The sequence below is a fragment of the Sarcophilus harrisii genome, chromosome 3 (genome assembly GCF_902635505.1).
Source record: "Sarcophilus harrisii chromosome 3, mSarHar1.11, whole genome shotgun sequence".
NCBI lineage: Eukaryota > Metazoa > Chordata > Mammalia > Dasyuromorphia > Dasyuridae > Sarcophilus > Sarcophilus harrisii.
This window is the reverse complement of record NC_045428.1, coordinates 527,077,772-527,102,592: the sequence shown is the minus strand read 5'-3', so window position 1 is coordinate 527,102,592 and position 24,821 is coordinate 527,077,772. Positions and strand designations below refer to the sequence as shown.

Genomic DNA, 24,821 nt, shown 5'->3' with positions numbered 1-24,821 from the left:
AACAATGTTTATTATTATTATTATTATTATTATTTGAGGATGCTTAACATACAACTAATTTGGAATTATTGAGAAGTGATCAGGTAGAAATATAGCACATATTATTTTATAAATTACCTGAACTTTCTACTGTACTTGAAGGAACAAAGGTCTTAATGACAAAGGTAAGCCTCATCTATTCTGAAAAGGTTCCTGCTGATGCTCAGGGAAAATCTAGTTACCACATTGGAATGAAAACACTACATATTCCTCGTCATTTTTGCTAATTCCCAGCTCCCCAAACCTTACTCCTGAGACCCATTTCTAGAATCTAAGTCATGTTTCCTTGTTATATATACCAACTGTTGGATTACTTATTACTTAATTTGAGTTTTAATGGATTCTAAATGTTCAATTACTTGTTTCTCTACTAAAAACAGATTGGACCTCTCTGAGCAATGGAGCTAGGCCAGGGAATTGATTGTCTCTATCTTTCTATTTTTTTGTTATGATCATTTTGGCTGACATTGCCTATGCCTTCTAGTATATTCATGGGCAGAGGGAAGACAATGGTGGAATTCTTCTCTGTTGCCACAGTAGCTAAAGTTTGCAGATAGCGCAGCTGAAGAGCTACAGGAGATTCAGACAGTACCATGGAGGCTGACTTCAGTGATTTAGAAGCATTCATCTCTCCTTCTGCTGCCAGCACCTAAAGTAGCAAAGGAATATAAAAACAATATTCACAACTATGTCTGAATTTTATTCATAAGTTTCCATCAGTTCATTCCTGGGCCACTTGGGAATCACCACTGTTCCATCTTTGGTATTATTTTACAAAGACTGGAAATTAGAGACTTATTCCTTTGATCATTTATTCTAGGGAATGTTTTTTTCATCTTATTGTTGACATCTCACATTACATAATTTAATTCAAATTCTGTTAACTTTTAATCATGAAGAGAAATGGATACTTCTGATTCCTGGAGGACAATGTCCTTGTCCTGAAGAGGTGGAAAGGGACAGATGTAGAGATGGACCTCAAGAGGGACGGGGTTGTAGTTAGTGGATCTAGGGTAGTAGTCACCAAGGGATTTCTAGGAGGGACGCAAATCTTAGGGTTATAGCCAGCAGGATGTATGGTAGGAAAGTAGCCCAAATTGTAATGTTGAATCTTGGATGGGCTGGTGGCAAGCAGAGATCCTAAGTCATAGTTGGTGATTTTTGTGAGGTTTACATTAAAGAGATCCCTGGTAATTGTAAAGAGTAAGTCTTAGAAGACATGGCCTTGTAGTTTGGTTGATGTGATCAAGTTAAGAATCTAAAGGACCCTCAGTCATAGTCCATGAATTTTATGGTAAAATGATAAGTTTCTTGGCAATAGAAATGTTTTTTTTTTCATTTTGTCTTCATGTTCCCAGCACCTAGCATAGTGTTTTGCACCCAATAGGCATTGAAAAAATACTTAATGGTTAAATTGGACTGTATGTTAATAGTGAATAAAAATATCTCACTGAAGCTTAAGAACTACTTGGCAGGAAGGGACTTTTATTCCTTGATTTCCTTGACCCCTCTCCAAACCATTCTCTTTTTTATTTAATTATTTGTGTATCTCATTTGTTTATTATTGTAATGCATTTGTTTATTGTATTTATTTCTTTAAGGTAATGGCTTTCTGGCTAGAGAAGGAGAAAAGATATAGTGATGTAGAAATAAATAAATACAATTTTTTATATAAATGAGAATTGTTTAGGAACTTAATTCACAAGTATTTGTCATTGCTACTGCACTACAGTGTTTCCCTACTTTTGATGTCCAAACTCAATACTTTGAAATAGCTGGGGTTCAACTACTCAGATACTGAGCTAATCACCCACCAGATTTATAGTAAAGAAAGATCACAGAATGATTTATTTTTACAATAAAAGCATGCAAAGAGATTCAGGAGAGCTTCTATAACTTAGTTTTTAGGAATGCAGAATACAAACCACAAAAAGGTGGTAGAACTGGAGATGATTGAGTTTGCTCCCAATTTCCTAAACATTCTAGCCTAGACTATGTTGATCAAAGAAGTTATGGAGATATGGAGCAGTTTGGTTTAATTTTGTTCTTGGGTAGACTGATCTGGAAGCCAGTAGAGGGTCTTTTAGAAAAAGAGGATATGAAGTCACTTTAGCAATGAGGTCTTAAGATTCTAGAGTCCAGATTCTTAAACTGTGGTTCATAACCCTCTATGGAGTCTAATAACTGAATGTAAGGATTGCAAAATTATGATTTATTATCAATAAATGTTTGATTTGTATTCTTATTTTATATACCTATATATCTGGAGTCACCTAAAAATTTCTCAGGCAAAAAAGGATCATGAAAGGAAAAAAGTTTTAAAAGCCATTCTCCAGAAAATACATTGCTTTTGACTTTTTCAATAGATGGCTTTTGTTTGCTCTTTCTCTGAAAAGCTTTTTAACTACCTTGGAAACTGCTTTTGCCTTGGGGTGGAGGATACATGAATATGATTTTTAAATGCATTGTTTGAACCTTCAGCCTCTGAGTAACCAATTGTACCTGATACAGAATTACTCCCTGTACCAATGTAAAATACAGCCTATACTTAAGAAACTAGTTGTGACTAGACCTCTGTTTAGGTATTAATATTAGTTGAGTATTTTTATCTCTTATGCTGTGTAACATTTCTTTAAGTAGTGCTAGACTTCATTTTCTTCAATTCCAGAGGCAAATTTTTATTAAGCACTTTATTATTAAGAATAGCAAAAAAGCTAACATTTATGTAGTACTTTAGGGTTTGCAGATCAATTTACGTATCATCTAATTTGATCCTCACAATAACCCTGAAAGATTGGTACTATTGTTATCCCCAATTCAAATGATCAAACTGAAGTGAAATTAAGAGGCTTGCTGAGGGTCACACAGTTAAATAGCAGAATTACTTTTCAGACCATGAATTTGTTTCATTTTGTCCATGATCCTCAAACTGGAGACTGGCTTCTAAAAATGAATGGCCCTTACCTTGGCTCTAGCCTCCCGGGTGGCCTCAGCTTCTGCTGCCATTGACCTTTGCAACTGCAAGGGGATCCGGACATCCTTTATTTCCACTCGGGCCACTTGGATACCCCACAGCTCAGTAGCATCATCAAGTATTGTCTGTTTCAGAAACAAGAGAAAGAACAATGCCTATCAGAAGATATGTCACTAAGTGGGTGTATTTTTCATGAGTTCTATAATTACAAAACTCATTCCCCTCCTTTTTTTCTCCTTTATTATTTATTACCCCTCTTTAGGTTTGGCAACCTCATGATTACTTTATCTGATTCAGTTTGGTTTATGACTAAGAAATTTTTCTAGAAGATTGAAATCTCACTGGGCTGATCCCTGGAAGGATTAATCTGATCTAAATTGTCCTGCAGAGTAATGCTCAATATTTAGTTGTAAATACTTTTCACAAATATCAGGCCAGAAGGAAAGTGATTTAAGGAGTTGAAGCTCTCTGCTTTCTTTGTTCCTCTTTCCCTAACTCATCCTAAACTTTCCTAATCTGTTCCAAGTGGCAAATTGCTAAGAGTAATTCACAAGCCACTGAATAAATCTCTATAATAGTTTAGCCTGAAATAATGAAAATAAAAGAACTTAAAAAATTCTTCAGAAAATAATAACTACTGTTTATGGAATGCTTAAAGTTTTGCAAGACACTTTAAAGATAGAGGATTTCCTGAAAGGATTAAGCTCTTATTATCCCCAGTTTACAGAAGATTTAAAAAAAGCTAAGGCTGAATAAAGTTAAGTGACTTGCCCAGCGTTACTTTGTGACTCTGAATCTGATACTCTATCTTATATACCATCTCATCACTGCTTCTTGGGTAGTCCTTAATTTATAATGTTAAATGAAATAAATGAACACTAAAGTCTGAAAAATAATTGGAACTATCCATATTCCTAATCCTTCTCCAATAGACTTTATGGTTAGGAAAGAGGGGAAAAAAACTCCATAATGAAGCCTATGGACCTGAAAACCACTGATCTTATATACGAATATATGGATAGATAGACAGATAGATAGATAGAGGTAGAGAGAGAGAGAGATGATAGACAGACAATGAGAGACAGAGAGAAGACTACTCAAAGCATAAAATGTAGATTGTTAATTATGTCTGTACTTACTTGGATGCTATGAGCAATGACTTCTCTGCCAGCTAAGATCTGGGACAAAGTTTGTGTCCCTAAGACATTCCTCAAAGTGGTCTGGGCTAGTAAGAAGGTGGCCTGGTGAACATCAGTGACATTAGCCACAGCAGAAACAGCACTGTGGATTCGGTAGTAGACTACTCCATCCACTTGGGTAGTTACAGAATCTCTGGTGAGGATCTGTACAAAAAGAAGAGAGAAAACATCAAGCTTTTCTGACTGCATTTTCACAAGAGGTCATATGATTTTAGTTTTTCATCTAGATTTGTGGGTTTGAAAAGCTGAATTTCAAGTTTCTATATTTCCTAACAATTTTCTCTTTTCTTCCCTACTATCTACTATCTTGGTAATCAATTTAGCATGAAAAAGAAAAAGGAGAGAAAAAGAGAGAGAGAGAGGAAGAGACAGAGAGAGAGAGAGAGAGAGAGAGAGAGAGAGAGAGAGAGAGAGAGAGAGAGAGAAAGAATTTGTAGAATTTTAGAGCTGGAAGGGACTTTGAGAAGTCATAGATCTATTCTAATCTCATTTAACTAATAAAGAATCTAAGATGCAGAGAGATTAATTAATTGATTTGTATCTAAGTTTGCACAACTAGTTAAATTCAGACAACCTGGCTTCTAGTTTGATGCTCATTATAACATATCACATTGTATACATGGTCTAGAGTTGGTGAATTTCACATGGTAAGGGAATTTTTATTTTCATGGTAAGTCATTCTACTTCAAAACAATAATAAGTCATAACAATCTTATTTAATTTTATGTGTCCATTAAGAGGTAGAAAACAAGTTTTCCTGATTCCAGCATTTGATACTTAATTTATCAATTCAAGAAACTGTTTTGCAGCTTCAAAATGTAGATGCATTTAAAGTTGCTTATTAAGGCCATAAGGTGGCACTAAAGACCACGCTGCATTTTTGGCTAAAAGAAAAGCTTTCCCCAGAGAGATGTGAAATAGGTTTGGATTGAATTGGCCTCTTGTTTTGGTATTTTGTAGATATGATTCCCCAATGTGTAATGTCAAGGAAGAAACTGAAAAATGCTATCTCACAAAAGTAGAGAATTTTCCCCCAAAAAAGGTGAAAAACATTCCAGTTTTAATAGTACTTTTTATTATTATCTTAGGGAATTAGCAACTCATTGCCCACCTGAGACATAGACATAGCAAATGAGACATCCTAGCCTGCTATGGGGCAACCTTCTGTTGGCCTCGTTTTCCTAGTAATCCACATGTGCTTTTCTGATCTGGATTCAGAGAGTTTAGAACACCTTAGTTTTGCTTCTAGATTATAGGTTTCAGAGCAAAATTAATTTAAAATGTCTTGAATTAGGAATCAAGAAAGAAATCACTGAAACTGCTTAAGTTGGCTTGTTTGTTTTCAGAGACATTCTATATATTTGGAAAGAACAAAAACAAAAACAAAAAAGACAACACATAAAATCAGAAAACTTCCCAAGGTGGGGAAATGTTATTATTGCTTGGGTAAAAGTTAGGGAAAGTTTTTAAAGTTTTCTTTCAGAGACAACTTCTGTATTTTTATTCAATTCTTCTCAAAATATATATTAAAGCAGAAATTGTATTTCAGAAATGGAGGAAGGATAGTTCCCGTTTTACCAAATAGAATATTATTTTTTTTAATGACAAACATCCCTATAAGTTTTATGCTTTAATAGTTCAAACCAATTGTAATTGTAACACTCTACTACTATATTCTCTCTACTATTATAGATGCTACCTTATCAATGATTTATTGCTGATTTTCACAGGTTGCCATGATTAAAATGAAAAAAATATTCTACAATCAATCAGGTGATGAAAATGAAATTAGCCTGGCTAATCCTGGCCACTTATATGCTGATTCTGATAAATTTCCAGCTGGAGAGAACCTTCCAGGATTTGCCCTCCCTTTGCACATTTTGGTGAATTTAAATTAATATGATCAGAGCTCCATTAAAGGGAAAGGGTTAGTTCTTTCATCAATATGGAATTAATAATTCCATTGTACTCTGCTATTTTATCTATAATACTGAGTTCAAGTCTGAGCTCATGGTTTAAGAAAGATACTGATTAAAAAGAAGATGAAAAAGGATCTTGATATAATGAAAGAAGTCCAAAGGAGAGAAACCACAATGGTAAAAGAAAGGCTGTGATTTCATGTCAGAATAAAATGAAGGAATTAATCATATTTAACTTGCTGGTGAAGGTGGGGAAAACTTGGGATGAAGGTGGGGAAGGTTGAGAAACATCTTCAAATACTTAAAAATACTGTCATATGGAAAAGGGATTAGATTAGTTCAGTTTCACACCAGAGGAACCAAGAGCAATGGGTAGAAGTTGTCATGGATAACTTAGGTTAAACATCAGGGGAAAATTCCAATAATTAGAGTCATTCAAGTGGAATGGTTTGCCTCAAATAAGATGGGTCTTCCTCATTTCAAAGCTAAGGCTGAGTGACTACTTGTCAGCACTTGTCAAGCCTCTAAGATCTGTTCTAGGTATAGAGCAATGATACAATAATTCTATATTGTAGTAGGGATTTCTTTTACATATAGGTAAAAACTAAACTGCAATTCTAAAATTCTGTAATTTTGTGACTTCAGAATCATCTTCATAGAGCAATCATCAGAACACAGTTGCAAGCAAACTTCACTCAGTCAATAATAACTCACATTTCTATGGTGCCTTAAGGTTCAGAAAGTGCTTTCATTAAACAACCAGGTGAAGTAAATTACTTAATATCAGTTCCATTTAGCAGATGAAAAGATAGACTCAGAGAGGCAGTGACTATTTGCCACTGAAGGGTAAAGAGCACTAAACTGGGCATGGGGTCCAACCTGGGACCTGTCCTTAATTGATTCTAGGACTTTAAACAAATCACTTCATTTCCCTGGACATTCGTTTTCTCATTTATATAGAAAAATAAATAAATAGATCTATATCTATATCTATATATTTCTCTGTATAGATGGATAGATTAGATGATCCATGGACATTATTTTTCTCATTTATATAAGCATATACACATAGATAGATATATTTATATATGTGTGTATATATAGATAGATATTTATATGTGTGTGTATATATATATATATATATATATATATATATATAAAGAAAAAGTTTAGATGATCCCTAAAATTCCTTCCAGATCTAAAATTTTATGGTTCTATGAAAAATTATTTGAAATTAAAAATTTTCCCTATATTTTAGAAGTTCTAAATATAAATTGACTTCTAATTTGTGTAAAGTGTTTTGTATTCCTCCAATTTCAATTTATGTGGAAATCTAGTATTTCCTATATTAATTTAACAAATCAGAAAAGAAACTATTGACTGATAACTATATATTTTTTTCTCCTTTCTGATTGTCTTTCTCTAGGGTCCTAATATCTTTTTATTCCTATCTGGACTTGATTCTTTTGTCCTACTCTTCATCTTGTTGGATCTTTATATAAAAGATTCTAAGATCCTGAACCCAAGAGTGTTGGGAATAGCAATGACTCGTCACCATTGGCCCAGCTTCCAGCCCCATAGGTTCTATTGCCGTGACTAAGAAAGAAATTTCTGTGGAAAGGAGGTCAATTTCCTTCCCACCACCAATACCAATTATTGATCCAGCAGCTGTCAAGTAAGGCCAACAGAGTCCTAAAAATAATACTACCCTCTTTTGTCACTGGTCATGCTGCTCCCAGCCTCAACTATCATCCTGGGAAATTATCTCTGCAGAGATATAGTTTGACAACTTCTTCTATAATTGCTCCAATTTGCAACAACTACATTTATTTACAACCCAAAAAAGAAAGTTTTTGTTGACAAAATCCTTGGCACTATTAAATAGTCAGTCAGATATCCAAGATTTTATCAGTGGAAATAATAATAATGATGATATAAAGCCTGCTTTGCTGCTGTACTCTGAAAATTATTGGCTAACTTGTAGCTAAAACCTTCTATATACATACTATCTGCCCCTCATTAAAATGTGTGTTCCTTGAAAGCAAGGACTGTCTTACTTATATCCCCCGCTCTTAGCACAGAGCTTTTCACATAACAAGTTTAATAAATGCTTTTTTCTTTCATTTAAAAGGACAGAAAGAACCTTTTGAAATTCACAAGAGCTATGGATGTCAAATGTTGACAAAGCAATAATAGGTAGAAGCCATGTTGCATTTATTACCTTGTGATTGGTATATTCTCAAGCAAACTTTAAAAGACAATGCAGTGGTTGAAGAAAGCTACTAGAAATTTCAATATATTAGAAGAATTTGGCTTTGTCTTTCTAATAGAATTAATCCTGAATAATTGGTACCTCTTGTGGGGGGATGTTGCAGGTAACAGTTCGGAGATCAACTTTGACAAAAACATCTACACATGGTAGCACCAGGATCAGACCTATTAAAAAGAAGGCATATTTGAATGTTTTTTGCCTAGGTATTCAACATATATATGTGTATATATCTAGATAGATACATACATACATGTGTGTGCATGTGTGTGCGTGTGTGTATGTAAACAAACAGCTACATCAACAAATCCCTTGAAGTTAAATTGGGATTCCAAAAGCTCCCATGATATTTTTATTATTTCTCAATCACCTCTATCTTTTAATTCAATAGAAGAACATGACTGTGGAAACCTTCCTGATAGTCTACATTCCCTAAATACCCATTGTATTACAGAATTGATGGTTCTTTCACAGTTGTCTTCTAGTTCAAGCCTCCTGAAGGGGAAATGATATCTGTAATTTCTTTTTTATTTAAATATTTTAATCAAAAGAAGCAAAATAAGATACTAGAATAATAGTTTATATTTACATAGCATTTTAAGATTAATAAAGATTTACACTTTTTTTTTTTTAACAAATCAGTGAAAAGCATATGGAGCATAATGATTTTGTTACTGGCAGGGATACAAATGAAATGTTGCTTTTTCTACTCTGCCTCTCCTGGTTGGCAAGTGAAGCTCCTAGTATGTTTTGCTGTACACTGCTAAACTCTAAGAACTATTGACTGACATGCAGCCAATATATATGTACAACAGAAACAAAAGACTTGGTTTACAGAAAAGAAGCTTCTTAAATAAGAATCAAGAAGTTAAAAAGAAAGACATGATCTCGGGTCTTCTGCTAACTTTTTTGCTGGTTAATGAAGGTGGCTTTGGGTCTGATTCACAAAAAGCTGACACTGCTTAGGCAATACATAAAAGAGCTTTATTCGGGGCATGCTAAACCTTAAGGAAATTGGCTCCATTTTTCATATCAGCTAATTAAAGTGTAGAAAGTTAAACCAACTTGTCCAACACTGCACACTTAATAAAAACTATGATTAACAATTTTTGCTTCTAAAGCAAGTAGCAATGGCAGATTATACCTATGGTTCGTCAGTCAGGAGAATAGCATGAGATTTTTAGTTGGTAAAAAGGTGAGGAAGCCCACATTTCTACTACCACTATGATGCTGGGGTGAGGTAGGAGAAGAAGCATAGCCTAATGGTCCTGGGTTTCCTGAATGTCCTGTCCTGGTACTAAGTTCTAGTACTTAGAACCTAGCTCATTACCCTAATTATGACTCTGCTAATAAGAATCACAGTTTGAACCCATGTCTTCTGACTCCAAGTTCATTGCCTTTTCTATTACACTGCAGTGCCTCCTCACTATTTATTGGGACTCCTGTGTGAGGATTTATTTTGTTGTCAGTGAGTTGTTTCAGTCATGTTCAATTCTTTGTGGCTTCATTTGGAGTTTTCTTGGCCAAACACTGGAACAGTGTGCTATTTCATTCCCCACCTCATTTTACAGATGAAGAAACAGGCAAACAGGGTTAAGTGACTTGGTCATGGCAGCTAATGTTTAAGTGCCAGATTTAAAGTCAGGACAATGAGTCTTCCTGACTTCAGGTCTAACACTCTATTAACTGCACCACAAAGTTTCCTCTAGGACTTATAAAGATTTCACAGTTACTAAACTGATGATGTGATGCACTCCTGTCATGAATTAATTTTTTTATTTATTTGGAGAGAGAATTTTCAGAATGAATGCATTAAAAAAAATAGTGTTGGCACATTGGATGCACTGCTCCATTCTCATCATATGACATTATAGAAACAAAAGATGGGGTTTGCTTCTAAACACCATGAAAATGGCTAATAATCCCATGCCAGTGGGAGCATTGAGGGGAATTATTGGGATGCTTTCTTTCTCCACAAAATCCTGATCTTTCAACATTTGTTTTGACTTGTCTTGAGAGTGACTGCTTTATGGTGACTTCCTCTGTTGGTGATAGGTAACAGATGGGATACAAAATGATGTTTAGCTTCAATTAACTAAAGTGTGGAGTCTTTTCATTAACAATTTGGATGACTTCCCACTGGTCCTCATGGCATTCTGAGGTAATTCATTAGAGACATGTATGACGAGCATAGTTAACCTGGGACATTCAGCACATGAAAACTCCTGGGAAACAGGTTCATTTGTAAAAGATGGTTTTTCCTTCCAGCATACTACAGGCAAGAACTATTCTATTGTCCCCAGATCAAGCTTATTTTATTTTTCAGTCCTACCCTGCCAAGTCAGAATGATTCTGTTGCCCTATTCCAGAATGATTGACTAGCGTACACACTTTAGTTGTAGTGGTTCTATGTCCCTTCTTTTTTTCAGACTCAGAAATCCATTTCCTAAGCCTTTGGTCCAGAGGTTCTGAATCTTTTTTCATGTGTTGGTCTGGTAAAGTCACTGGACCCCTTCTCAGAATAATATTTTTAAATGAATAAAATACATAGGATTACAAAGGAAACCAACTATATTGAAATATAGTTATCAAAATAATTTTAAACAGAAAAACAAGTTTATGAACCTGAGGCTTAGTATCCTTGTGGGTTTTTCAAAATATATTTTTAGAAGGGGGGATGATAAAATTATAATTCTTTTCCCTTTAGTGATTCTAGTATCAATTGGATGTGGCTATCCTTTTAGTAAAAATCTTACATATAAAAGTAGCCTCCATTTATTTAGATATTTATTTATTAAATGTTTAGGTACAATTCTTCACTGGGCTTATAAGTAGCATTTTTCCTACTTACTTGGCCTCCTGGGAAAATATCCTAAGATAGTATTCTGATGGGGCTGTAACTAAGCTAAGACCATCATCCCAGGGGCCATATTTCACTTTAACCTAAACTTTATGATCCAGACTCCATACTATGTGATAACCTCCTTGAAAAACATGCACCTTTTTTGATATGTGCCTATTACACCCTCTCCCCTTTGACTTCTTCCCTCCACCTCTTCCCAGGGTTGGCAGTTGTTGTACATGTGCCACCAGAAATGATGCTAGATACCCTGGGAGATGGGCTAATCCCTCCTTGGTACAGTGACACATAAACAGAGCAGATTATCCTCACCTCATCTAGCCAACACATATATACATACCTTTAAATGAATCAGCCCGGAATGCCAGGATTCATACTTGGAGTCCTGATTGCTTGATATCTTTCTTCTTTGACACTCCTTTGATTTGAATTGTACAAGAGGAGGGCACCTCTTAAAATAATATTCATTCACCATGTTCAAATAGTCTGGCCCAGACCATACCTTTCTCAAACCTCTGAATTGTAACCTAGTTACTCAAAAGTTTAAGAGGAGCAGCTTACTCTCACTAGTCATTTTTGTTTTTCCTAAAGGCACCTGTCCAGTGGGAAGGAGGAAATGGCAAAAAAGATGGGTTAAGCCCATATATTTTACCCAGAGACCTCAAAGCCCTTGGCTTCAACAAGACCACTCAGTTGCTTAAGGGGACATTTAGAAATCATTTTAAATAACTTCATGGGTGCAATGTTTCCATTTTAGTGTCTATGATTCTCCAGGGAGTCCTACCTTTGAGTGGTATTACCAAAACTGTCAACAGAGCTTAACTGCAGGAAATATTATTTCTTACCTGGTCCTTTTGCTTTTTTTGCTTGGATTCGTCCAAGTCGGAACACAACAGCTCGCTCATACTCTTTAACAATCTAAGAGAATAATAGAGTGGATTTAGCCTTGATGTTGTCATTCAGCAGCTTTTAGGAGTAATCCCTATTATTTTCCCCAGAGTGTTACCTTTAAGCACATCCATATGGAGAAAGGAAAGGTCATGATCATCAACAGGAAAGAAAGGGAAACCAGGAACCATCCACAAGCCCCAATGGTTTTACTGTGGGCATCTATTGAATGAGTAGAAAACAGGTTATCGCTATTGTCCATTAATGAGCACTGACATCTTAAGTGGCTGCCATCCAGTGAAGATGATATTCATGTAAGAGGATAGATTCATCCAATTCTGCTAAAGTGACATGTTTAGCCTATTCAAAATTAGAAGTTCACTTTCATACGGGGCTTTATTACCAATGCATTTTTCTTACAATTGTATAAAATTGGTGGATAATGCAGCACCCAATTTGATTCAATTCGATTTTCAAAACATTTATTAAGTATATATAAGAAGTGGTGTACTAAAAATTAAGGATATGAAAGCAAAAAAAGAGAAAATCCCTTCAGATACTTACATTCAACTGGGGAATATGACACATATACAAATAAGTAAATACAAAAAGATTTAAATAGGGAGAAAATTTGAAAAGGGAATAAGAGAATATAGGTTACACTTTTACAATAAGCTCTCTGAAGACAAAAAATGTATAGATATATATTTAAAAAGTAAATGGCTTAAAGGTCACATTCAAGTTTTATATCAGAGATTAGTGTTATAAGGAATATGACTCTCTATACTATTTCACAGATGAGGAAACAGGTTCACAGAGGTTAAAGTGACTTGACTGAAATCATAAAAGTAATAAATGACAGAACTGGAACTCCAATTTCTAAGTCTGTGACCATTTCTAATCTTCTATAACTTTTTTTGGGGGGAATTTCTTTTGTACTGTTTAACTTAAAAGCAAGGACAGTCTATACTCCCTGTTTGATTTCCACACTTATCACCAAAATATTTCTAAATTATACATTTCAATGACCTTTTTTCAGCCTTCATCCTCCTTGATTTTTCTGCAGCAGGTGGCAGGTCAAAATATATTCACTTTTCTTGACATTTTGCTCTTCATGACACTACCTTTTCTTAGTTTTCCTTATCATGTATTTATATGTGTGCATTATTATCTACCACAATGTCTCCATACAGTGGATGCCAAATAAATTTTACTATGTATTAATATGTATGCACTGTTGTCTAGCAAAATACTGCATTCAATGGATGCCTAATAAATATTTAGTATGTATTTATATGTATACATTATTATCTAATATAGTGCCCCATACAAAATATATGTTTACTATGTGAATTATATATTTCATTGCACTTAAGCCTGAATTTAGGTTCTCTCATAGAGAAAATGAATGTTAGTATGTTAGATTTAGTTCTTCCTACAGTAGTTATTTTCCTTATATACTGATAAAAGCTGAGCCAACTCCTCTTCCTCATTACCCGCATGGGATGGGTAGAAGGCATAAGGGTTCAAATGGGAAAACATCAAGCAGGAATTTCTAGCTGGAGATGCCATGTGGGAAAGGGCAGGTGCCTAGCACACACAGCCAAAGCCACCCCAGGGAGTACTGGAACAAGGAGACATAAAGACATGAAGGGATACTAATGTAAAGATGTGAACCAACCCAAAGTTTCTGCTTCTGCCATTTGGAGATTAACAGACCTACCAAAAAAAAAAATACTGAACCTGTAATATAGTGGGGTTGCAATTACATTTAACTATGCAGGGATTTCACTAATTCGTATACTGAGTTCTCTTGGACTGTGAGCTCAACCTCTGGGGAGGTAAACAGAGTTCCCTAAGAGGGTTCTCCTCAACTTCTTAACTAAGGACTATGGTCATTTCTTTGTTCTTTACTTCTTAAATAAATCTGTTCTATTTTTAAAGCCTTTGTTAGCTTGGATGCTTACAAAGGAACTAAAGGTCCTTTGAGAGACATGAGGCAGATTCTAATGTTTCCAGGAAAGATATTCTATTCAAGAATGAAACAGTGGAATACAGGAGGTACTGTGACCCAGTTAAAATACATTGTTTTACATGTATTGGTCAACCTGCCATTTGGGGGAGGGGATGAGGGCTTTGAAGGAGGGGAAAAATTGGAACAAAAGGTTTGGCAATTGTCAATGCTGTAAAATTACCCATACATATAACTTGTAAATAAAAAGCTATAATTAAAAAAATACATTGTTTTAGAGTAGTTTTAAGTTTTTAATAACAGAAAACTACACTATGTTTTTGGAGGTCCCCTATATATTCTGATGAATTAACAATTTCAGTAAAAACAGCATACAAGTTTGGGATTCAAGGATGAAATACAACTGTGGCAAAGAAAGTTAACAATATATCAGGTGCTTTTTATTTAAGGATAAAAAAAGATAGTATAACAGTATTCTATCATGTAAAGATACATAATAAAGATGTAACTCAATAAATCATGAGTATAATTTTCAGTTAGGGAAAAAATGTTTTATATGTGGATATCACAGAACACAATAGTTCCTCTGGTAAAAATGGAATTTTGTATGACCTTTGTGATGAAAAAGGGCAGATCTTTTCTAACTGTGTCATAATTTTTATTATAGAACAGCTGGGCCAATTTCAAGAAAAGGTTCTTTTATTTTAAAGGAAAGAATATACATAGATAATAACAACTACTCACATCAATGCAAGGAAATCTCCTGGGGAAAAAAGGAAAAGATACAAGACGGGGACTTCAGGGAAAAATTGAAGTCCAGGGAGGGGAGAAAAGAGGTAAGTCCAAATCTTTTTAAAAGTTATATTTCAAGTATTAAGGAAAGAAAAAGTAGGAAAAGAGTTAAGGCAATGCAATAGGAGCATTAAGTAAATATTAGGAAGAGTTCTCAAAGAGGGAAGAAGACAGGTGATAAAATTTGAAATTTCCAGCACAGTCAAAGAGGCAAGGAGAAAAAACTGAAAGGAAGAGAAGGGAATATTATAAAAGACTGACGGTAGAAAAGACCAATAAAAAAAAAGAAAGCATATTATAGATAAAGCCTAAGTCTCTAGAGATGGAAGAGATAAGAAATCTGAAATATGGTGAAGGAGATAAGAAAAGAGAAGTTAAAGAATTTTCAAAGGAAACCATGACATATTACCTTTAAATTGTACAAATAAGTAGAAAGCATGAATTTAAAATGAATCTACCAAAAATTGGCACATGCAAAGAGTGGCTCTGATGGCATATTCCCACATAAAAAGGCTGAAGATCCAAGTTCTAGGAAAGTTGTGATAATGTTCAATAAAAGTACTTTGGAGAAGCATTTCTGTAAGTATAGGTTCCAAAATGCTATAGTTCATTCCCTCAAGGAGAAAGAAGGATTATGCTGAGATAATTTTTTGTTTGTTTGTTAGTTTTTGTAGGAAATTTGTTTTTAGTGGCTTTCCCAGGATCACACAGCTAGTAAGTGGTAAGTGTCTGAGATCAGATTCAAATTAAAGTTTCCCTGACTCCATAGCTGATGCTCTATGCACTGGGGATTTATTTATTTAGTTAGGTTATTTTTGTTTTTAGTAGATGGAAGAGGAGATTCTTTGCCTAAGTCTCTACCTAGTTTAAATCACCTAATCACACTGAGACCTGTTGAAGACCTTAACTTTAAAAGGCCAATATCTTGCATTTCATCCAGGGCCATCTCCAGTCATCCTGACCTACATCAGATCATGGGACCCAGATGGCTCTGGAAGGGAAAGTGAGGCAGGTGACCTTGCCCAGGCCTCCCTCACTTAAATTCAATTCACTTGCATGTAATGGCATCAACTCCATGATGTCATGGTCCTCTTCAAGTGAAGAACAAACAACAGATATGAGGTTAGAACTGGGACTGCTTTTAAAAGGATTAATAATTAGAATAAAATTTCATACTCTTTTTACTCCAAGGAACAAGGAACTTTTGGGACCCAGCCCAGATTTAACTGAGATGAGGACTCATCAGGGAACACTAAAGCAATGCTGGAACTGATCCTAGGGACTGAACTAACTCTGAGTTCACTCTTTCTAGAAACCAAGATGGTAAAGGAGAGAGCGTGCCCCTAAGATGTTGAGGGAAAATGTATATTGATTCTTGCTGAATTAAAAAAATAAAGAAGACAAAGGAGAAAAAAATTAGAGAAGAAGGAGAAAGAAAAGGGAAAACTCAACAAATACTTGGTCTCTAAATGCATCACAGTAAAGCATTATAAAGTAAGTTAGCCAAAGTTACTGGAAAATGAAGAATGGGCAAAGTTATATTTACAAAGAAAAAGTTTGTGAGATCATTTTAAAGTAAAGGGAAAAAGAGAAAGAAATAGAATCAAGGCTTTGCAAATAAAGCCTATCCATGTTAACAAAAATGCAGAAACTTGCAAATGTATAAAAAAATTGAGAACTAGTTAATTTATACTCAATTTATAAGAATATACTAAATTTATAAGAAATGAACATAAAATCTATGAAAACTTTGCAGTCTCTCACAATCTCTAACTTCCTTCATAGATGGTGCAAATGTTTCTTTTTATATTAACAGCTAGCACGCCAAATTACTTTACATTTATTTTTACATATATGTTTTTTAATTTAATTTAATTTTATCTTTTTATTTAAAAACATATGCATGGATAACTTTTCAACAATGACCTTTGCACACCCTATGTTCCAAATTTTCCCTTCCTTCCCCCCAACTCCTTCCCTGAATGGCAAGTAATCCAAATATATTTACATATATTTATAAATGCACATATCTTCCCTCCATGGAATAGTGAAAAACAGAATTGTTTCATTTCTTTTTTTTGTCCACCAGTGTAACATTAAACAGGGTCTTAATAAAACCTTATTCACTGATAATGAATAGGAAAGTGAGATGTATCATTACTTCTAAGTAGAATTTACTGTATTATATCTTGGTTTTGTCATTTGCTGTCTGTGCAATCTTTGTGGTCTCCTAAAGAGACCATAGAATTATCACAGAGAACCATGGGAAGGGACCTCAGAGATAATCAAATCTACTTTATGGAAACTGAGGCTCAGAAAAGAGAAATTGAACTCAGATCTTATGACTTCAAATTCAGAAGTCTTTCTATATTGCATCTCTTGGGCAAATAAATTGACCTCTATGGGTCTTGATTTCTGTACAATTAGAGATTTTTGGATTAGAATATCTCTAAAAGTCTTTCCCTATAAGTCCTATGAAATCTATACATATGATAGTTTCTGAAAGTGCAGGTTCCAATGGGGAATGGATGGTCACACAGTATAAGATAAATGATGGTGATAGAGACATCACAAATTTTGATCCTATAAACCTCTCAGGATTTCTGGTAGCTCAAAAAGGACATCAGTCTGACCAACATCCTCTTTGACCAAACCCTGGACTTTTCTGTAAGAGCCACTATTTCCCCTCTGTACTGCCCATGTAATTTTTTTTTTTAGTCTGAGGAAAAATAAAACAAAAACAAAAAGCCTCCTTGACCTATGAGAGGATCCCTGGGGTCCCACCAAACTCATGCGTCATCAATCACCAAGCACAGAACTCAGCTTTGTTACACCCTAAGCCGGCTACAAAGTGAATAAGGGAGAACACGATTCATCTTGCAAGAATTCCACCTGAGCATTAAAATTACCCAGGCTGCCCCTGCTAGGAGAATTGGTGATGCCCTAGCTTGTCATTAGCATCCCATTAGAGAGAGGCAGCCAGGCTCTGCTCTATAGGGAATCAGCAGGGCAGGAACCAGTGGGATCTACCCAAGCTGGGCCACATTCCAGCTGCCTGCAGGAGGGAAAGTGCTCTCTGGCTAGCACATGTTTGTCTTGCCTTTCTTACTTTAGGACAAGATCAGTGAGCAAAGAAATAGAGACTGAATCTGAAGGTTAAAATTATTCAGGAAAGGAAATGGAAATCAATCTTACTATTTTCCCACTTTTCAATCTTTCTATGAAGCATTTCTAAGGAAAAATATCAAAATCAAGCTATGGTTATTATTATTATGAGATAGCAGTGAAGTGAATGGAATATGATCCTGGACAAATCATTTTAACCTTTGTCTGCCTTAGTGCCCTCATCATAGCCCCTCTCCCAGCGTTATTGTGAGGATCAAGTGACATATTATATTTTAAGGCATTCTGCAAACCTTAAAGTGCAATATCAATCCTAGCTATTATTAATAATTAACAATTATTATTTCACTTGGTATCTAGGGGGTAGTTGGGACTTCTGGAGCTGAGAGGTGATACAAGCTGTGTGCTTTAAGAAGATGGATTTTGTAGCTGTCTGTAGAATGGCTTGGGGAGCAAAAAGGTTGCAGTTCTCTCAGTTTCTTCCTATTCATATCAAAAAAACTTATCAGTCTTGTTGCTTATTTTCTTTTCCCTCTCCCCTCATGGAAATGAGGAAGTGTCCTATCCTCTCCAAAGCTAAACCCTTCACCTGGGATTTTGATCCCTCATCCCTTGCCCATCAACTACCCTCTTTATCTTAGACATTTTAGTCTCTTCCTCTTCACAGATTCTTTCCCACACTTTCCCATGTGTGTTACATGTCAAATTTTCCCTGATCCTTGATCAAGATGCAGATAGGACTTGTGGTCTGGGGAAATCCTAGGTGGAGAAATTCCCCATACCAATGCAGGTTTGTATATACTCTACAATGTATAGTTTTAGAAATTTGCCTAGAATTCTAAGAGATGTGTGTATACAGTACATTGATACACATATACATGTATGCACATATGCCTCCAAACATGCAAGTTACACACATATATATACACACATGCCTATATATCAGAAAGATAGAGAGAATGTATCTTATATAAATAAAGAGATGGATTTATTGTTTACTATTTTTTCAAAACATTCGCTTATGGCAGAGGAGAAAAATAAGATGGAGCTCAATAAATTAAGACAAAGATATATATATATATATATATATATATATATATATATTGTAATCTAATTTCCATCCCTGCCACTGTACAGAAAGTCTCTAAAAGTCCCTAATAATTTTCCAATGGCCATGCCTTCTTTCTAGCAATTTCACTATTGCTAGCCACACTCTTCTTCTTGAGAGTCCTAAAGTAAGGATACCCTCTAGCTCTTTAATTATTCCCAAATCTCCTTTACTGATGCTGGGAGGTGATAAGACAGGTACCTTCTTTTCTCCCTGTACTTTCTTGGCTTTCTTTCCTCTAACTTTAAATGGGCTTCTCTTAGGTTCTTATTCAATTTGTACAATTCAGCTCTGAATGTGGCCTCCTCTAAACATTTAACATTCTAATTTGCATTAAAATTATTTGTGTGTAGCTAGGTCTTATTCTCTTACTAAAATGTAAGTTCATTGAGGACAAAGACTATGTTGTTTGTCATCTTTACATGACCATTTCTAATCACTTTGCATTGCACATGCAGCAGAAGGCACATAATACTTCTTTGTTTAATTGAATTATATATTATGACTTTTTTATATATGTCTTTATTCCCCTAGCTAGGTTGTAAATTCCACAGGAACAGTGATTGTTTTAACAATTTTTTATCTCCAGGATTTAAAACTACTTTTTTACACAGTTGTCACTTAATAAGTAATAGTGGAAACATAAATGATTCTGTCTAGAACTTCTACTAGTGCTTAATGGGAGGTAGAAATCTGATAAATGTATCCTGACATGACAGAAAGGAAAAGGTCATCAAACATTTCTGGATTGGTTATGATGTCACAAAGAGCCTTCAGCTATTACCTATCAGAAGCCAGTGATTTTCCGGAAGCACAGATCTGAGTCAGGATTTCATCTACTCAATAAACTCCTGTAGCTCCCTATGACTTTGAGGACAAAGTAGAAACTCTTTAGTCTTCTTAATTTCCTAGGCTCCCTTGCTATTAAAGTGGTGTGGGCTCTCCCTGAACCAGTTCAGATCCCAACCCCTTCACCTTCTGTTAACATGAAAATACATATCTGTATTTTCCAATAAATTCACCACAGAAAACCTTTCCAGTGCACAGGGGCCTTCCTTTTCTTTTTTCAATGTCTCAGGGGTACCAAGGTACACCTTTTGTCCTTTGGCTGGCTGTCATTTTTCTAAATGACCAGTTTAACACTAGTCCTATGGCATATGGAAACTCAGGTACTAAATAATGGGAAATTATTCATGAGAGTTCCTAGAAAACACAGAATATGTCCTGTTCATATTTTTTTTAATTCCCCAACAAGTCCCTAGAGGTGTCTTGTCAATAATGGATGCTTCCTAATTTTTTTTTTAATTAAATGAATTTAAAAGACTTCCCCGGAATAGAATTGTAGGGTCACAGATCGAGAGCAAGAAAGAACCTCAGAAATCATTTAGGCAGGTCATTATAAAGATGAGGCTTGGGAAAGCAAATTTGCCCAGGGCACACAGGTAGTAATTGTGGAGGGAAATGTAGGATAGAACAGAGAAAAATGTAAAGCAATAAAACTATCCTCCTGAATACATGGAGTCTTGGAATTTCAGGAAGAACTTTTTGGTGTGCAACTTATTTTGAAAATAAGAGAGGGATAGCTAGATGGTGCAGTGGATAGAGGATCAACGCTGAAGTCAGAGGACCTTAGTTCAAATCTGGTCTCAGACAGTTAACATTTCCTAGTTGTGTGACCCTGGGAAAATCACTTAACCCCAATTGCCTCAGCAAAAACAAACAAACAAACAAACAAAAAACAATTGTTTGTTCACCCCACTACTTTGGAAGAACTTATAGACAACAATGGTCAGTGAAAAGTTGATATTTCTATCAGTTTGCAAACTGATTTATAGCTAAAATAAAAAGTAACTGAAACAGTACTCCCAAAATAACAGAAATTAATTTGGGGGAAAATGGAGGAAAACACCAAACATTCTTTCTCGGATTGAGATAATCATCATTCAAAGTTCTCTTTAAAAATAGCAGCTTCAAATTTAGATTAAAAATAATAAACAACCATAAAATGAAGATTTTTACATTCATGAAGCCCACCAGATAGCTACAACTATTATGAACTTGTTGGATGAAAAACTACTTCTATACATGTGGCAACATGCCCAGAAGTTATAGTTCTTGGTGATCCCATTCATATCAAAGATCTTCCTTCATGATACCTCAGTAAACACTGACAAAAGAATCCTGAACATTTACACCAGACTTCAGCAAACATATGACAGAAACAAGTGTTAACAGTTTTCAGAGCCTTGTGTGATTAAACTATAAGTCTCCTCCCTTCCTTACCCCCCATTTTAGGCTTTTGTTTTAGAGATGAAGGAGTTCATTTATAGAGGGGAAATATTTTAGTTTAACATATTCAACAAAAATTTATATTGTGCCTACCAGAAAAAAAGAAAATAGACTAGTCTCCAAGGATCCCAAGAGAGACAGCAGATGGTCCTTTTTCTTACAGAACTTAGGTACTTCAGTGTTTGAAAATTTACCTTCAATTTTCCATTAATTTTAAAAATTTCCCCTACATCAATATATAGACACCTATTCCCTTTTAAGCTTCAAACAGCTATTGTTGTTGTTTTCCTTTGTTTTCAGAGGATCTAACACTGGTAGGTCCACTTCATTCTCACTTCTTTTTGCTATTTCCTTTGAGATCTCTGGACTTCTTTGCCTCAAGATGAATTTCAATAAAATTTTTCTAATTCTATAAAGTACCCTTCAATAGTTTTAGTTTTTTTTTTTTTTTTGAGGGGTGAAGCATGTGGTATTGACTAAATATTCATTTGGGTTACATTGTCATTTTTATTATACTGACACATCCTGTCCATGAGCAATTGATGTTTTTCACATTATTTAGGTTAATATTTCCATAAACAATGGTTTATAGTTATATTTATATAGGTCTTGAGCATATCTTAGTGAATAGACTCCCATATATTTTGTTTATTCTGTAGTTATTTTAAATGTATTTTCTCTTCCTCTCTCTTTCTGCATGGTTTTATTGGTGCTACAAAAGAATGATGAAGATTTGTATAAATTTATGTTATATCCTCCTTGCTGACTTTTTGCTTCAATTAATTTTAGGCCTATACCCAAAAGAAATAAAATAAACAGAAAAAGGTCATATCTATAAAAATGTTTACAGTCATTACTTTTGAAGCGACAAAAACAAACAAACAAACTTGGAAACTAAAAGTATATACATTGATTGAGGAAGGGCTAAATAAATAAATAATAAATAAATGGCTAAATAAATAACTAAAAGTATACACATCGATTGAGGAATGGCTAAATATGTTCATGTAATGGAATATGATGGAACTCTAAGTTATGAAAAAATAGATAATTTCAAAGTGACAAGAAAAGACATATCAAATGATTGAGAGTAAGCATAACCAGAAAGACAATATATATTGTAACATCAATATTATAAAAATAAACAATGTGAAAGATTTGTGAAACAATGTGAAAACTGGTGAAAAGTTAAATGAGCAGAACCAAGAGAATAATTTATACAAAAACAACCCCATAAAGACAAATAACTTTGAAAGCTGTAAGAACTATGAGTAGGCATGATTTCAGAGATTATTTCATGGTTCATTCTATTATGAAACATGCTATCCACCTCCAACAGAAAGGTAATAGATCTTAGCTGAAGAATGAGACATCAATTACATATATATATATATATATATATATATATATATATAGCTATAGTATAAAACCAAAAAGAATTTGTTTTGCTTGATTATGAATATTAGTTATTAAGACATGTGTTTTTCATTTCTTTCTTTTTTAGTGGGTGGGGAGAGAGAGAAACAGATTTGTGTTTGTGCTCTTTTTAAATAGGGAAGTTGGGAGGATGTTTATGGATTGGAATATCGCATGCCATTTCAGAGAAAATTATATCATGTTTGGTTTTGTTTAGTCGTTTTATTTTGTTACAAGAGACCTTTCACAAGATAGAGGTGATATGGAAATGTCTGTCAAGTAAAGACAAAATATATCAATAGAATGTTTGTTTGTTTTGAAAGAAGGAAAACTAAGGTTTACAAGGTAGCCCAAAGTTGCACAGCTTGTAAATGATAGAACAGAAGCAAACTCAGTTCATAATATCATCTATTCCAAGCTGCAAAAATCCCAGAGACATCAACTCCAAACCTCTTATTTTATAAATGAGGGCCAGAGACACATAAATTTGACCAAGATCACACAGATAATTAAGTATCAGAACACATCTAAACCCAAATCTTTTAGTCCAAATCCAGGACTGCTAACTCCATAGGCAGTACCCTTGTCATTGTCATATCATGTTATAATTGGCACCACAAAGCCTCACTCATTCAGAGGGGAACTCAAGAGATCATCTTGTCTAATTTGTATTGGAACAATAATCCTCCTCCTTCCCGAAAACGCCTGATAAACGCTCTTTCAAACTTCAGTTGAACAATTCCCATAGGAGCACAACTGAGATCACATATCAACTACCTGACTTTGAGTAGGTCTGATCCTCAGTTTCTTCATCTGGAAGATGAGGGAATAGAATTGAATAATTTCTGAAATTCATTTAGATAATTCTAAATTGGGAAAGTGAATCTTATAAAGCTTAAAGAAGATAGCTAAGGAGGAACTCAGACTGAGATGTTTACTAATTCCCTTTGCTCCTTTCTTTAGAATAAACACATCCATGATCAAGAAAGGATGAAAGAAAGTATAAGTAGAAATCTGTCAGAACAATTTTTCAGGGATGAAGAAAGATGTAATAAATTATCCTCAAGAGAATGACTTTTTTAACCTAAGCAAGTTTCCCAGGGAATACAATTTTTTTCTCTTAGAAAAATGAAGTATATTGGTCTTTCCAGTTTTTAACTTGGGTTCATTCTCAACATATAGTATACATCAATCATGATAGAGAAAGTATTCTCTAGCTTTCTTTCCTTTTATCAGTCTTGACTTATGATTCATTTTTCCTTTCATTCAAAAGATAATCAAATTTCTGTCAAACATTGCAGAAAACAGCCACAAACTTTTCCATAAAATTAATGTAAAATTTAATTGTTTTTATACAGATGAAAAAACAGAGCAATCCACAAGCTTTCTTCCTTTAATCAGGAAAATTATAGATTTGATCTGACTAGTCCCATTAGTTCTAAATGAGAGAAAATCCAGGCTTCTTTAGTTAGTAAAATACATGCCACAATCAAGTAGTCCCTAATAAGATCATAGACTTAGAAGGGAATTTAGAAACTATGAAGTCCACCATATGCAAATGAGGACATGCAGAAAGATCAAGTAATTTTCCCAAAACAGCATAGATATTAAATAGCAGAATTAGGATTTTAATTTACAATCTCAGACTCCAGGCCCTGAATTCTTTCCACCTATGCCACATTACTCATTTACAACACTCACTATACCTATTCTATTATAAAGTGAGGAAAGAAAAGGAACCTACCAATTAAATTCTCTTTATCCTGTTTTTCAGGGGAGGACACCCCAGAATCCATTACATCCTCAGAGAAGACTTTATCACTATGTTGTTATGGAGGAATCGGCTATCAGAAAACAGATGAGATGTGACTGTGAGAGGGTCAGAAAGGAAAGAAGAATGAATACAGAAGAGATGGTTTTTCCCATTCAAGAGCACCTCAAGAGATTAGTTACCCAGGTGAAGTGAATCTGTT

General features: G+C 34.6%; 1 protein-coding gene across 1 annotated transcript; it reads right to left on the bottom strand.

Annotated features, from left to right (window-relative positions):
* Window positions 1–24,821, bottom strand: STOML3 (stomatin like 3). The gene is made up of 7 exons (XM_031961976.1): window positions 24,593–24,821; window positions 12,267–12,370; window positions 12,106–12,178; window positions 8,485–8,567; window positions 4,153–4,356; window positions 3,004–3,138; window positions 1–688 (listed from the first exon to the last, which is right to left on the bottom strand). The coding sequence occupies exons 1-7, from the start codon at window positions 24,642–24,644 to the stop codon at window positions 467–469; spliced, it is 873 nt and encodes a 290-aa protein (XP_031817836.1). The 5' UTR covers window positions 24,645–24,821; the 3' UTR covers window positions 1–466.

Coding starts and splice junctions, on each gene's coding strand:
- STOML3 (XM_031961976.1), bottom strand. CDS start 24,644: ATGGATTCTGGGGTGTCCTCCCCTGAAAAACAGGATAAAGAGAATTTA. Junction 4,357..8,484: donor GCAACATCCCCCCACAAGAG/GTACCAATTATT, acceptor CTTTTTGTACAG/ATCCTCACCAGAGATTCTGT. Junction 689..3,003: donor CCCGGGAGGCTAGAGCCAAG/GTAAGGGCCATT, acceptor TTGCTACTTTAG/GTGCTGGCAGCAGAAGGAGA.